This window comes from Podarcis vaucheri (assembly GCF_965113315.1).
Source record: "Podarcis vaucheri genome assembly, chromosome: 10".
NCBI classification, from domain to species: domain Eukaryota; kingdom Metazoa; phylum Chordata; class Lepidosauria; order Squamata; family Lacertidae; genus Podarcis; species Podarcis vaucheri.
In genome coordinates this window covers 49995451-50007962 of record NC_138748.1, presented here as the reverse complement: position 1 = coordinate 50007962, position 12512 = coordinate 49995451, and the positions used below count along the sequence as shown (strand labels likewise).

Sequence of the window (12512 nt, the reverse complement as noted above, 5' to 3'; positions counted from 1 at the left end):
TTATGGAGGATTTTGCTGATTTTGTCTGTAGTGCCCTTGATATAAGGAAGGAGGGCCATGCCATTGTTTTCTTCTGTGTCTTGGTTTTTGGGGGGTGTTTCTTTTTGGAATCTAGGGACTTCCTCTCAGCCCAGAACGTTGGAGGCTATACACCACACCCCTCAACAGTATTTATAGGAACTCAAACACCAGATTCTGCTCTGTTCCAGTAACAAGAAGCCGAAAGCACCAGCCTGAAGATGACGAGTGAGACCTCGTCGAAACGTCGCACAGACACCCCGACTCTTACACGGGAAGACACCCGAAGACACCAAAACCTGCATTCCTGTACCCGTGAAAATCTACGAAAGCATATATATATATATATATATATATATGCATATATATATATATGCTATATATATATATATATATATTGAAGATGACGAGTGAGACCTCGTCGAAACGTCGCACAGATACCCCGACTCTTACACGGGAAGACACCCGAAGACACCAAAACCTGCATATATATATATATATATATATATATATATATATATATATATATTATTACTGCTTTATTCAAATAGGGCATAGCATGATTTTACACAGGTAACAAAGGAGACCTATGAGACATGGAACATACAGAGCTGCAACTGGTTTCTTAGACATGCCATACCTGTACAATATTCTCCCTCTGTCTCTTGCATTCATCTTTCCCCATTCACCATGCTCAAAGGCATTCTTCGCTGCCGCAACTGCTTTGTCAACATCGGCCACTGTAGCCAGCGACACTTTGGCAATCACCTGCCATAAATATAGAGAGAGGCTTGGTCAGAATTAACCTTGCTGCTGAGCTTCCTTCCTCCAAAGCATAGATGCCAGCAGGCAGAGCAATCCCAGGCAACAACAACAACATACAAGCATCATTCTGTTGGTATAAAGCTCCTCCTTCCACCTGGCAGTATTGCTGCTGGGGGAGCCTAGTGGAAAACCCTGTAAAAGGGATGTTCCAAGGGTGGGGTGCAGGCAAGGCTGAGTCATCCCAGGATCCGCTGGACCCCAAGTCAGTCTCAACAGTCATCTCAAGCTGGTGTTGGACCCAATCACTGTGCCAGCCTAGAACTGTATATAATATGGCACCATGTGCGAGGACAAAATTTGGCCCAACAAATGGATCTTCTCTACCTTGTGCCCCCTCGGCTCAGCGCCCTGTGCAGGGGAACTGCCCGCACCACCCTAAATCCAGCGCTGCAGGGATCAGGCCCTGTGATCCTTCTGCTCTTGAGAGCGGGACTCAGACCAATGGCTTTAAGATATAAGAAAGGAGATTCCGACTAAACATCAGGAAGAAATTTCTGGCGGTAAGAACTTTTCAAGAGTGAAACGGACTCCCTCAGAAGGTGGGGGAATCTCCTTCCTTGGGGGTTTGTAAGCAGAGATTGGATGGCCATCTGTCTTGGATGCATTAGTTGAGATTCCTGCATTGCAGGGGGTTGGACTAGATGACACTTGAGGGCCCTTCCAACCTCTACAATTCTATGATTACATCATTCTGTAAAGCCCCACTGGCAAGGAGATGGGAGTTTGCCTTGCACTCTAACACACTACACTACAACAGGGAAGAGAAGGGGTGGAGAATCACTCCATCAGTGTGGCTGAGAGATGAACAACTTTTGGCACCTCCTAGTTTAGAACTTTTCTATCCCAGCTGGCCATACAACTTGTAGACATTGTGATCAGTGGCAGTGTGTTATTGTCTTTTCAACTCAGTTTCTCAGAGCGGGTTGCTCTGGCACAACGGAAGGGATTCCTTGTATAGTATTTACTACATTTTAAAGAGTTCTGCATAATCCAGATGCAAAGAACTCAGAGAAAGACACTATGCGGACACTAAGGGTTAACTCACAGATCCATCGGTTGGATTTATAGAGTCGTATGTTCCCCCGTCTTCAGCATTCACAAACTGCCCATTAATAAAACACTGATATGGCATCTTCACAGTCATACGGTTGACATCTTTTGAAACCTAACGGCAAAACAAAAACCACAAGCCTCAGTTTGTCCTCTGAACTAGCATGTGTGGACTATGACCAATGAATTTCCTGCAGAAAACATTAAGCAGAACAAATATATATTTTGAACGGTTACAATTCATTTGTAGCCCATATTAGGATCCAAATGTAATTTTGAGATCCCATCGGTTAGTGTGTGGGGTTTAATCATCAGTTTACCTTCAGACAAGTTATCTATATGTCAGGTGATTTGATTCTAACAGCTACACTTGTACCTTGGATCCTGAACGCCTCGCGAGTCAAACGTTTCGCCTCCCGAATGCCGCAAACCCGGAAGCGATTGTTCCAGTTTGCAAACGTTCTTTGGAATCCGAACATCCAATGTGGCTTCTGCAGCTTCCAATTGGCTGCAGGAAACTCCTGCAGCCAATTGGAAGCCATGTTTTGGTTTCTGAATGTTTTGGAAGTTGAACGGACTCTATTCGACTTCCGAGGTACGACTGTACTAGAATCAATATTACTATCCTGGTGCCTTCCAATTGGGACTGATGGGAATTATAGTCCAAAAGCATAGCACACTATGTCACACTATGGCTCAGCTCACAGCAGCAGCAGCAGCAGCCGGACTCAACAAAGAGCAGAGTGGGTGCAATTTCCTCTCTGAGAGCCTACATATTTCTACGTTTGCTTGGCTTAGTGTTACATGCAAACTGGGCCAATGTATGCCCAGGGATGCACTATGTTCTACAGAGGGTCCTTGCAATGTAAAATTTCTCCCTCACTACACACCTTGTCAATTTACTAGTGTAATGAAAGAAAATGGGGAAAAAAATTAAGCTACTAACATAATCAATTACTAATTCTTCCTCCTTGCCTTCTCCTCTGTGCTTTCTGACAACCATTTGGATGAACTCTCCAAACTTGGGGGCCATATAGACATCTTCATTCTGTAGCTCAAGTTCACCACATTTTTGCTTAATCTCTTCAATCATCCTTGGGAGACAAAGAAATCAAATAAGTGAAAGTTGACCAAAACAGTGAAATCAATAAAAAACTGAATGGGACGATTGCATGTGGCTACTTTCATTTCTCTCTCCTCCTCCTCTTTTGCACTGACTACATCATGAGTCATTTGAGTCTTCATCTTTCAAATGGCATTTTGGAGCCACACTGTTTTAAATGGGAGACATCAGAGCTGGCAACCTGGAGGCGTACCTCAGCAGAGGTGCAAGAGTGGATTCAGGCTATGTTCAAGCAACTTAGCTTACACTGAGTGACAAATTGCTCAAAGTGAGGAGTTAGGCTAGAGGTAGTAGTAATATAAGGCTAGATGGGACCCTATTGGCTCCCAAGATCACTTGATCCTTTCCTGGCCTTCAAGCTGGGACTGGTGTTATGGTGGTTCTACAATGCAGCAAAGATCAAGCCAAAATGTCTGTCTGCTAGCAATCTGACCAGAGCCAGCCCAGGATATTTTGTTGCCTGAGGTGAAAAATGAAACAGTGCCCTTTCCGCCACAATTCCATGCACAGAAGCTGACCAGACTGGCAGCTGCATCTTACCTTCAACACTACTGACACCTGAGGGAAGCGACAGGCTAGCTTCAGAAGGTTAGGCTCTTCTTCCAGCATCTCTGAGTTGAGACCTTACAGGAGGTTGGCTTACCTAACAACATCCATAGAAGAAGCTCCAGATTTAAAGAAGTCCGTGGTATCCTCAATTACAGCCACGTTGCTCAAAATTCCCTTCCAAATGGACTGCAAGATATGGAAAATGTGTGAGACAACGATACAAACAAATCCATCTACCAATGAAGCAAGTTGGTCTACATATCATGCATTGTAGAAACTAACATCTTTGAACTGGGCCCTACTATGGACTTCCCAACTAGCCTGCAATGTTAAGCCAAAGCCCTGAGGTCCAGCTCTGAGAACCTTCTGGCGGTTCCCTCCCTGCGAGGTTACAGGGAACCAGGCAGAGGGCCTTCTCGGTGGTGGCGCACGCCCTGTGGAATGCCTTCCCATCAGATGTCAAGGAAATAAACAACTATCTGACTTTTAGAAAACCTCTGGGCAGCCCTGTTTAGGGAAGTTTTTAATGTTTGATGTTTTATCGTGTTTCTAATATTCTGTTGGAAGCCGCCCAGAGTGGTTGGGGAGACCTGGCCAGATGGGCAGGGTATAAGTAAGAAATTATTATTATTATTACCTGCTTATTATTATTGGCTATTGCATATAGTTTCATTGGATCTCATGTTGACAGCTTCCCTACGATCCTTCCGAGAGGAAGGCCTAGATATACATTTGATGAATGAATGATATGCATCCTCACGGCCACCCCTCTCTAGTTATTGAAGTTCCCACACCACTTGTGGTTCTGCTTGGAATAGCCTGAACATGGAACCTATCAGGGGCTGGCAGGGCTTTAAGGAATTTGTGGCAGAGGCAGGGTCCCCCCTCAAGGCTGATCCAGAGGAAGGAGCCAGTGATTTATGAAGTTTTGTGCCACCTCCGACTCTACAATTCTGTGATTCTATGATTATTGTTCACTGAGTTCAAATAGACTTACTCCCAGGTAAGTGTGTGGAACCTTATTTATTACTTATAGCACACTAAAATGTTCTAGGCTTTGTAGAAAGGCTAAAAAACACAGTGTGTGCCTCCAGGTTTAAAAGCCCACTGCACACGTTCATCGATTTTCTTTCTCAAAACACAGAAATTGTTTACCTTGATATTTTCTGCCATCTCTTTCTCTTCTTCAGTAAGTTCTATGGCAGACAGCTTATCAGCGGAGAAGTATTTAGATGCTGGTATCATTCTTCCATCTTCAAACTGTAGATTTCTTACCAGCAACTAAAGAAAAAGAAACAAATACAAAAAGAAACTAGCGGTGTAAAAAATCCAAAAAAACCTGTAATAAACAAAGCCCCCATTCTAAGCTTTTATAATTATTAACAACAGCAATACCTTTTTTTTTTTAAACCACCCTCAACCAGCAGGTTCCATTTAAAAATCCAATACTAAGAATAGTTAAAACAAATCAAATCCACAGAAATTGGGAGACACATATCTCAGGTGTCACAGGGCAGGGTAAAGATGTGAATCTTCAGAATCCTAGAATCACAGTGCCATCACAAAGTCAGTCCTTGTTTTGAATGGCATAATATTCACATTGGAATCATGTGATGTTATCTTATTCTGGTCCAAACTCTATGATTCTATGATCACTTAGAATTGCAGTTCATTCTTATGTCCAAACCCCAAGACTGCTTCTGAAATGCTTACCATCTTTCCATCATTGCCAAATAGAACCAGCCCATTCTCCGTAACAAGACCAGGTTTTGCAGCACCTTTTATTGCCAGTTCTTCACCCAGAGGTGGTGAACCATGAAGTAATGATGACCCATAGAAAGTAACCACCTGTTTTTTAATATATATAAAAATATTATTATTTTTTACAAAAAGGGAAAAAAATCAGCAAACAGTGGGCAGCAATGCTTGGATTTTACACAACTGGCCAAGTTGGATAGAACCAATCTATTTGGTCTTGTCTTTCAGTGGTAGTTTATGGGGAAATTCCTGTTGTAAACTATATCGTGCAAGAGGAATATTTGGGCACCAATTATAAGTGCATCTAAATCATGGATGAGGAACTTGTGGTCCTCCAGATGTTGTTGGATTGCAACTCCAGCAGCCTCAGCAATAATGGACAATGGCCAGCAGTGTTGAGAGGTGTGTTCCAACAACATCTGGAGGGCCACAGGTTCCCCTCTCTGATCTAAATGAAAGTCCTTGGCAAAAGTATGATTCAAGAGATAAAAGCAAAAGAGTATCATTTCTTTGTCATTAATATATTTTACATTAGAAGAATCTACTGGCTATGTTACCAAGGCTGGATCTAGACACATCAAAGAAGTGTTTCAGTTGAAAGCATTGTCAATTTAAACAGGGAAAACAGAGAAAACGGGACTCCACATTGCCACAATGTTCTATTGCACATACAACGCATATAAATCGCTTTTATATACCAGTCTAGCTGAGTGCTAAATCATTATTCTTTCAGCAGTCATGTACTGATCCTCATTCTTGATAAGACCTTGATCTATACTCATTTGGTTATCAAAAGACAACAGAATATGCTTGTTGTAATCTACATTGTTTACCTTGTCATCAATCATTGCCCAAGCTCCAGGTACTTTATCATGCCCTCGGATCCAGTTGTGTAAAGCTGCAGCTGATTGATCCCAAGAAATCTAGGAAACCAAAATGCGCAAGTTACTAGTTCCTACTTACATACCATATCATACTGTTAAGCCATTCCAAATAAAAAAAAATCCTTCCAGTAGCACCTTAGTGACTAGCTAAGTTTGCTATTGGTATGAGCTTTCATGTGCATGCACACTTCTTCTGATACACACGAAATGTATCTTCAGATACACATGAAAGCTCATACCAATAACAAATTTAGCTGGTCACTAAGGTGCTACTGGAATGATTTTTTAAATTTCGTTTTGACTACTGCAGACCAGCACGGCTATCTACCTATATCTAAGCCATTCCAAATAATGGTTAATTGGTCAAGGGCTGTGTTTGGACTTCATGATAAACTATGGCTTACTGTGACAGAAGCCCCTATATTTCTTCCTCCAGTATGTCCACAAGCAGATTGAAAGCTTTCACTTCTGTTTTTTTATATATAAAAGTGTTTTTTGTTTTTCAAAAAGAACGTAAGAACAAAACCCCCTTTATTAAACATTTTCTCTCCCCACTCACCCCCATCCCCTGATCACAGAACCCTATGGGGAAATGTTTTTCCAAAGTTTCAAATGTGAGTCTGGTGATGTTCTGTTGACTATGTGATGAAAGGATACGACGTTTCTATAAAATTGTCCTTCTCTCCCTTTCCAGCTAAAGCTTTGACTTCCTTGGTCAGTTGTTTCCCCCCCCTGAAAGTGCTATGGTCCAAACTTTTTGTTTCCATTGTGACATTTCCCAAATGTTCAAAGGATTTCCAGTTTGGGGCAACAAGTTGTCAAGCTGCTACTAACAGAAGAGGAATCAATTCTTTGTATCTCAGATTGACATTTTCATTTTTAACAATTGCTAACAATACTAAAGTTGGGGTACAAGTAACACTTTGTTTGGGGATCAAACTTATTTCCTCAACAGCATTCTTCCAAAATGGTTGTAATTTGTAATGCCCACCACATATGTATAGTGATTCCAACCTCTTTACACCCTCTCCAGCAAAGAGGAGAGATAGCGTTGTTAATATGAATACACCTCAAAGGTGTTAAATGCCACTTGTGTGAGAGCTTTTTCACTTCTGTTTTTGGTTGACTACAGTTCAGTCTTATGCGTAGACCCTAAAATGAGGAACATCTGTTGAAACACACCAACTTCATAGCTCCTGGCTTTAAGTTGACTTGTGTCAAACAAATCATAGTTAAGGTTAACCACAGTTTATTGGGTTTGGACCATAGGAGAAGCTGCAGTTAATAAAAAAAAAATAGAAACAAGAGCTTCTGATTTATTCCTTGTGGTCGCACTGCAGGAAGAAAGAGAAAAGGGAAGCAAATGAGCTCAAGGTTCATCTAGGCTCTTTCCCCTCATGATAAATCATGTTTGATCATGACATCTGATTGTGGTTCGAGGACCCGACCCCGCGATGTGAAATGAATACGCAAGGACACATGATATAAGGTTAATGGGCAAGAAAAGGCCACAACTTTATTGATTACAGCAGTGAAAAGGTATTGGCTTAGGCATTGGAAGTCTAAAACAAGGGGGGTTTATTCACCAGTAGGTGGAGCCTGTTGATGCTAATCCAACTATAGGCTCTCCCCTGATGTCACCGAGGGTCGTGACATGGCCTCCCGCCAAGCAGGCATCCGACAGAGTACACGACCGCCAGATTCCTTTAACGGAATACCCAAAAATTGAAGGCATAGGCGATGGCCACACCTAGCCCTTCGACACACCACAACACATTATTCCAATGCCTAACCTACCCACCAATACCACAAAAGTTGTGATGATTGCTATGAGGTAGGCAGAAAAACCAAAACGCCTAATGCCAAATGGAAAAATTCCTACCAGGCCCCCTGGACAACCAGGGCGACCAACCTAAGGTCCATAGCAAGGCCAATGAACTAAGGCCCTGAGCTCAAAGGGAGTGGAGGGTGGGTGACTTGCGACGAGACGACGGCGAAGAATGAGGCCAAGGAGAGGCTGGCGCCGCAGCAAAAGGCTGCTGAACACGCCCCCTCAGAGGCACCTGGTTGGTGCCTGCTGAGGGGTGTGGGCGCTAGCCAGGTGGGAGGAGGAGGCAGGGGGCTAACGCCCCCTGATAGGGGCGGAGCTCGGGCTCCCGCCCACAACCACTCCCCTCTCTTCCAGGGAGGAGAGTCTTTGTGACAATGGCTACAGAGCTGGGAATAATGACAAGCAACATGATATGATGCTGAGAAAGTGAATGCAGCAGAATGTTCATTTAATCCTTGTGCAATGAGGCAAAATACTAATGCTATTAATGTCAGATGTTACTAAGAGTGCTATTTTGTGAGACAGATTGCAACAGTTGTAAAAAACAGGTAAAGAGAGAATCTTCTGTCTCAGTGTACTGACAGAGTCCTTATGTAGATGGCATTGCAATATGTTTAGGGAAGCTTTTAATGTTTGATGTATTATGGTATTTTAATATTTTTTTGGAAGCCGCCCAGAGTGGCTGGGGGAGCCCAGCCAGATGGGCGGGGTATAAATAATAAATAATAAATAATTATTATTATTAGGAATGAACCTTAGCCTAAAATCCTCTAGGATTGCACTGTTAGTCAAGAGGTCTACTTCTGTACAGTTAAAATTGCTTGTCTTTTTCTTCTGTTACCTAGTCCATTACTTGGTATAAACAAGTAAAGGAAACCAGAAGTGGCTGATCTGTGGCACTCTAGATGTTGCTGAACTGTAACTTCTGCCATCCTTGACTGCTGGTCATGGTTCCTGGGGCTGATCCAAGTTGTAGCTCAACAACATCTGGAGGGCCACATGTTAACCTGTTCTAAGGAACTGATATGAATTTAGTTTTGTTTGTGTGGTGGTCTTCAATAGTTCATCTGTAACCGCTTATATTCTTGCAAGCAGTGTGTTATGATCCTTGCATTAATAATGACACAGAAACCTTTTTTTCCAGAACAGGTATTCCATAAAAAAGAAAAACTGTTGATTTTTTATTTTGATTTTTTTTAATAGGCTGAGTTAAAGGGAAGAACAGCTGTTCCATACAAATTGATCTCTCACTGGAGATGCCAGGCAGGTCAGGATGTTTCTAATTATAAATGTCTTCTGTGGAGGCATGTTGCACTTTCTTGGAATTCATTCACGAAAGAGGGTGAGGAGGTTAGCTGTCTTATGACTGTCATAACATAGGCCTACTGCAATTAAAAATCAAATCTGGATCGAAAAAGATAAATCATGGATTAATAGACATTTCCTGTTAAAAGCAATTGGGACTGAATTTGAACAGCAGTAAGGTTCCTTGTTGACATTAATCTGGGGGATTTGGGATGAAGTCACAGTCAGCACAGCAATAAACGTGTGGGTGGAATAAAGTTATAGTCCAGTTATAATGTTGTTGGACTCCAACTCCCATCAGCCCTAGCCTGCATGGCCAATGGTCAGGGATGATGGGAGTTGTAGTCTACCTACAGATGTTGGCTACTACCATTTAATAGTTATTTCAATGAATAAATTAGTTATGGAAAGCGGAACATTCTGAGTGTTTCTGAAATGTATGTAGAATGTGCCAAATTTAGCACAGAGGAAGATCCAGAACATTCTTCTAGTTTTTCAAGTAATAGCTTTATAGATTTCTTACATACCATGGTGTTTTAGTCTAAATTGCACATTGATTTGTGCTCACCAGTACGTGAGGTGTTCCAATTCATTTCGTAAATAAATACATTCTACAGGGATGAACATTAGTGGCAAACTTACAACTGACACTTTTGTCTTTTATCATTGGCTGCATTTGAATGTAATGACAAACCATGGTTTAGTGTGAAGTGAATAGGCCTGACCTCCACCAGGGCTTGTGCAATCCCTGCTATCTCCTTCTCCTGCGTGTCTGAGAAGGAGGAGTTTGGAAGCTTTACCTTTTGCTTTTAGTTAAACACAGTTTGTCATTTTGTCTGAATGGGGAACTTTATTTTACACGAACTATGTTCAGTTTATTTTTTATTTTTTATAAAATTTTTATTGGGTTTTCACATTTTATATAGACAAAGACAAAGACAAAAACACAAAAAACATAGAAACAAACAAACAGAAAAGTAAAACAACAAACATATATAGTTTCCAGAAAAAACTTATTTTCTAACCCTGGTCATTGACTTCCCCCCCACCCCCTCCCTTGCATCCCTATTCCCAAATTTGTATCAGCAAATTGGCATTTCCTTATCCATCTTAATATTAGTCCTATATATATATATATATATATATATATATATATATATATATATATAAAAGCAAAATTAAATTTATTCTAAGTTGGACCTCAGTTCCCTTCCAACGATTTCCCATTTTGTCTTAAATAATAATCTTGTTAGCTAAATCCCATAGTCTTAAGTGTTGTTGAAACTAGATTCTTCCCTCCCTCCCTTCCCCGGTTTGTGTCCCTTCCGAAAACATGTCCAAAATAGCAATTATTAGCCCGGATTCCTTACGTCCGAGGCTCTCAAATCTCTTTCAGTCCCTCTCCGCCGGCCTAGTTGGCAATCCTTTATGTCGGTCTTCACGTCTCGAAAGAGTTCTTTCACAATCAGTCCAAAATCTCTTCCCATATTTGCAAGCAACTGCTGAGGAATTTCCACAAGGCATGAGTTTTGAACATAATCAAAGTCAGAGTCTATGTGGAGGCCCCAATTATACTTCTTTATTTTAAATTCCTTGATTTCATAAATTCCCAGGGCCTCCACTTTCATCTTCTGGATCTTTCGTAGATTTGTGGTAGGTTCAGTCCAATAGTCTCCTTGTTTATATTCCACAGATGTCAGCTTCTGGACAATATTTTCCCATTTCAGTTCTTCTCTTTCTTGTTTTGTCTTCTCCTCTTCTTTGGTTATCATTTCCGGCTCAGCTGTGGATTCTTTCTCAGCCAGGTTCTCATTACATTGAACAGAACTACTTATTTCAGGATTCAAGGTCATCAATTGTTCACTCATAGCCGTAGTCTGTTCCTGTAAGATTCCAACCAAATAAAACATCCTTTCGATTTCTCCCAGTATCTTTCCATCCACAGCCATTGTAATTCCACAGATTTCCCCCTAGAGGGAATCTGGTTACTTAGTGTTCTTTTCTCCAACAGTCCTCTGTCTTATTATTGATTCTTTGTTTCCAACAATTTTAGTTCAGTTGTAACTCCTTTTAATCCAGAGGGGTCTTAAGTAACAATTTTTCTACTATTAACAGTCCGTTTGACAGCTTTGACAGCTGTCAAACTCTGCTCTTCTTATCCCAGCTCCAAAGTAGGACACTCCCGAGCCCGGGAGGGGGGGTTGCTTACAACAGAAATATACCCCTTCCAACACTCCTCTCTCCTGCTCAAAAAAAAAGATTCCTTTTCCAAATCTTGGAAGTTACTGTCTTTTTAAACTCACCCTTTACAGGGTAGGCACTCCAGCTTAGTTCTTTTATCGTTGCTCTGGATCGTCTGCAAGGGGGGGGGTGCGGACTTCCTTTTGACACATCCCCCGATCGTCTCAAATTCAATAGGTGAAATTCTTAGAATCCAAATTCAGTTAACTCACGGGTTCTTTTTCTCAGCCGAATTTCAAGGAAGGAAGTCAGCGCTCTCCGGTCATGGCTCGCGGCTTCGCTCAGCAGAGGTAGCGATGGACTCTCGGTGCCACGCCACCCCCCGTATCCCCTCCGCAGCCTTTAAAAAGGCTCTTTGCGAATCAGGGGGGGCGCTTAAGGCACCCACCGAGTCTTCAGTCCGCAGGCTTTCGTGCCTGCGGTTTTAAGGGTCCCCGTGTCGCCGGCACGGCAAAGACCCGTCCCCCGCTGAGCCGATTCCCTCCGGAGCTCGGAGGGAATCCACCATTCCCAGATCGCGCCAACCCCGGAAGTCCCCGAACTATGTTCAGTTTAAATGAACCAGCTTTACAAACCACAGTTTCAAGTTATCTTGTTTTGAAACTAATCATAGTTAATGATTCCCAGTTTGGACAAAGCCAACAAACTAAAGCAAAAGCTCCCAACTCCTTGCTTTAAGAGGAGAGGGAGATTGCAGAATCCCATTCATGTTATGCAAAGCTAAACCATGGTTTAGCATCATGCTCAAATACAGCCATTATATCATAAACCACAGCCACACCTTGGGCCACAAGCACACTGTTGCCAACACTACCTCTGCATTTTCTTTCTTCTGAATGCCTTCATACGTTGCCCCTTCTTCAGGCTGAGTTATATGAGGAGCTTTACCGTCAGCAATTAACTGTACAGCTTCTACCTAAACAAAAAA

The 12512-nt window shown here is 42.0% G+C and overlaps 1 protein-coding gene across 2 annotated transcripts in view; it reads right to left on the bottom strand.

The window, feature by feature from the left end:
- ALDH1L2 (aldehyde dehydrogenase 1 family member L2) overlaps window positions 1-12512 on the bottom strand; it is a 41403-nt gene that overhangs the window by 16538 nt on the left and 12353 nt on the right. For both annotated transcript variants that reach the window (XM_082240833.1, XM_082240834.1), the window contains 8 exons: window positions 12399-12500; window positions 6157-6246; window positions 5279-5413; window positions 4721-4846; window positions 3660-3751; window positions 2840-2987; window positions 1889-2008; window positions 659-786 (listed from right to left, as the gene is read on the bottom strand). In XM_082240833.1, the coding sequence (XP_082096959.1) occupies window positions 659-786; window positions 1889-2008; window positions 2840-2987; window positions 3660-3751; window positions 4721-4846; window positions 5279-5413; window positions 6157-6246; window positions 12399-12500 (941 nt within the window). The remainder of the gene's footprint in view (window positions 1-658; window positions 787-1888; window positions 2009-2839; window positions 2988-3659; window positions 3752-4720; window positions 4847-5278; window positions 5414-6156; window positions 6247-12398; window positions 12501-12512) is intronic.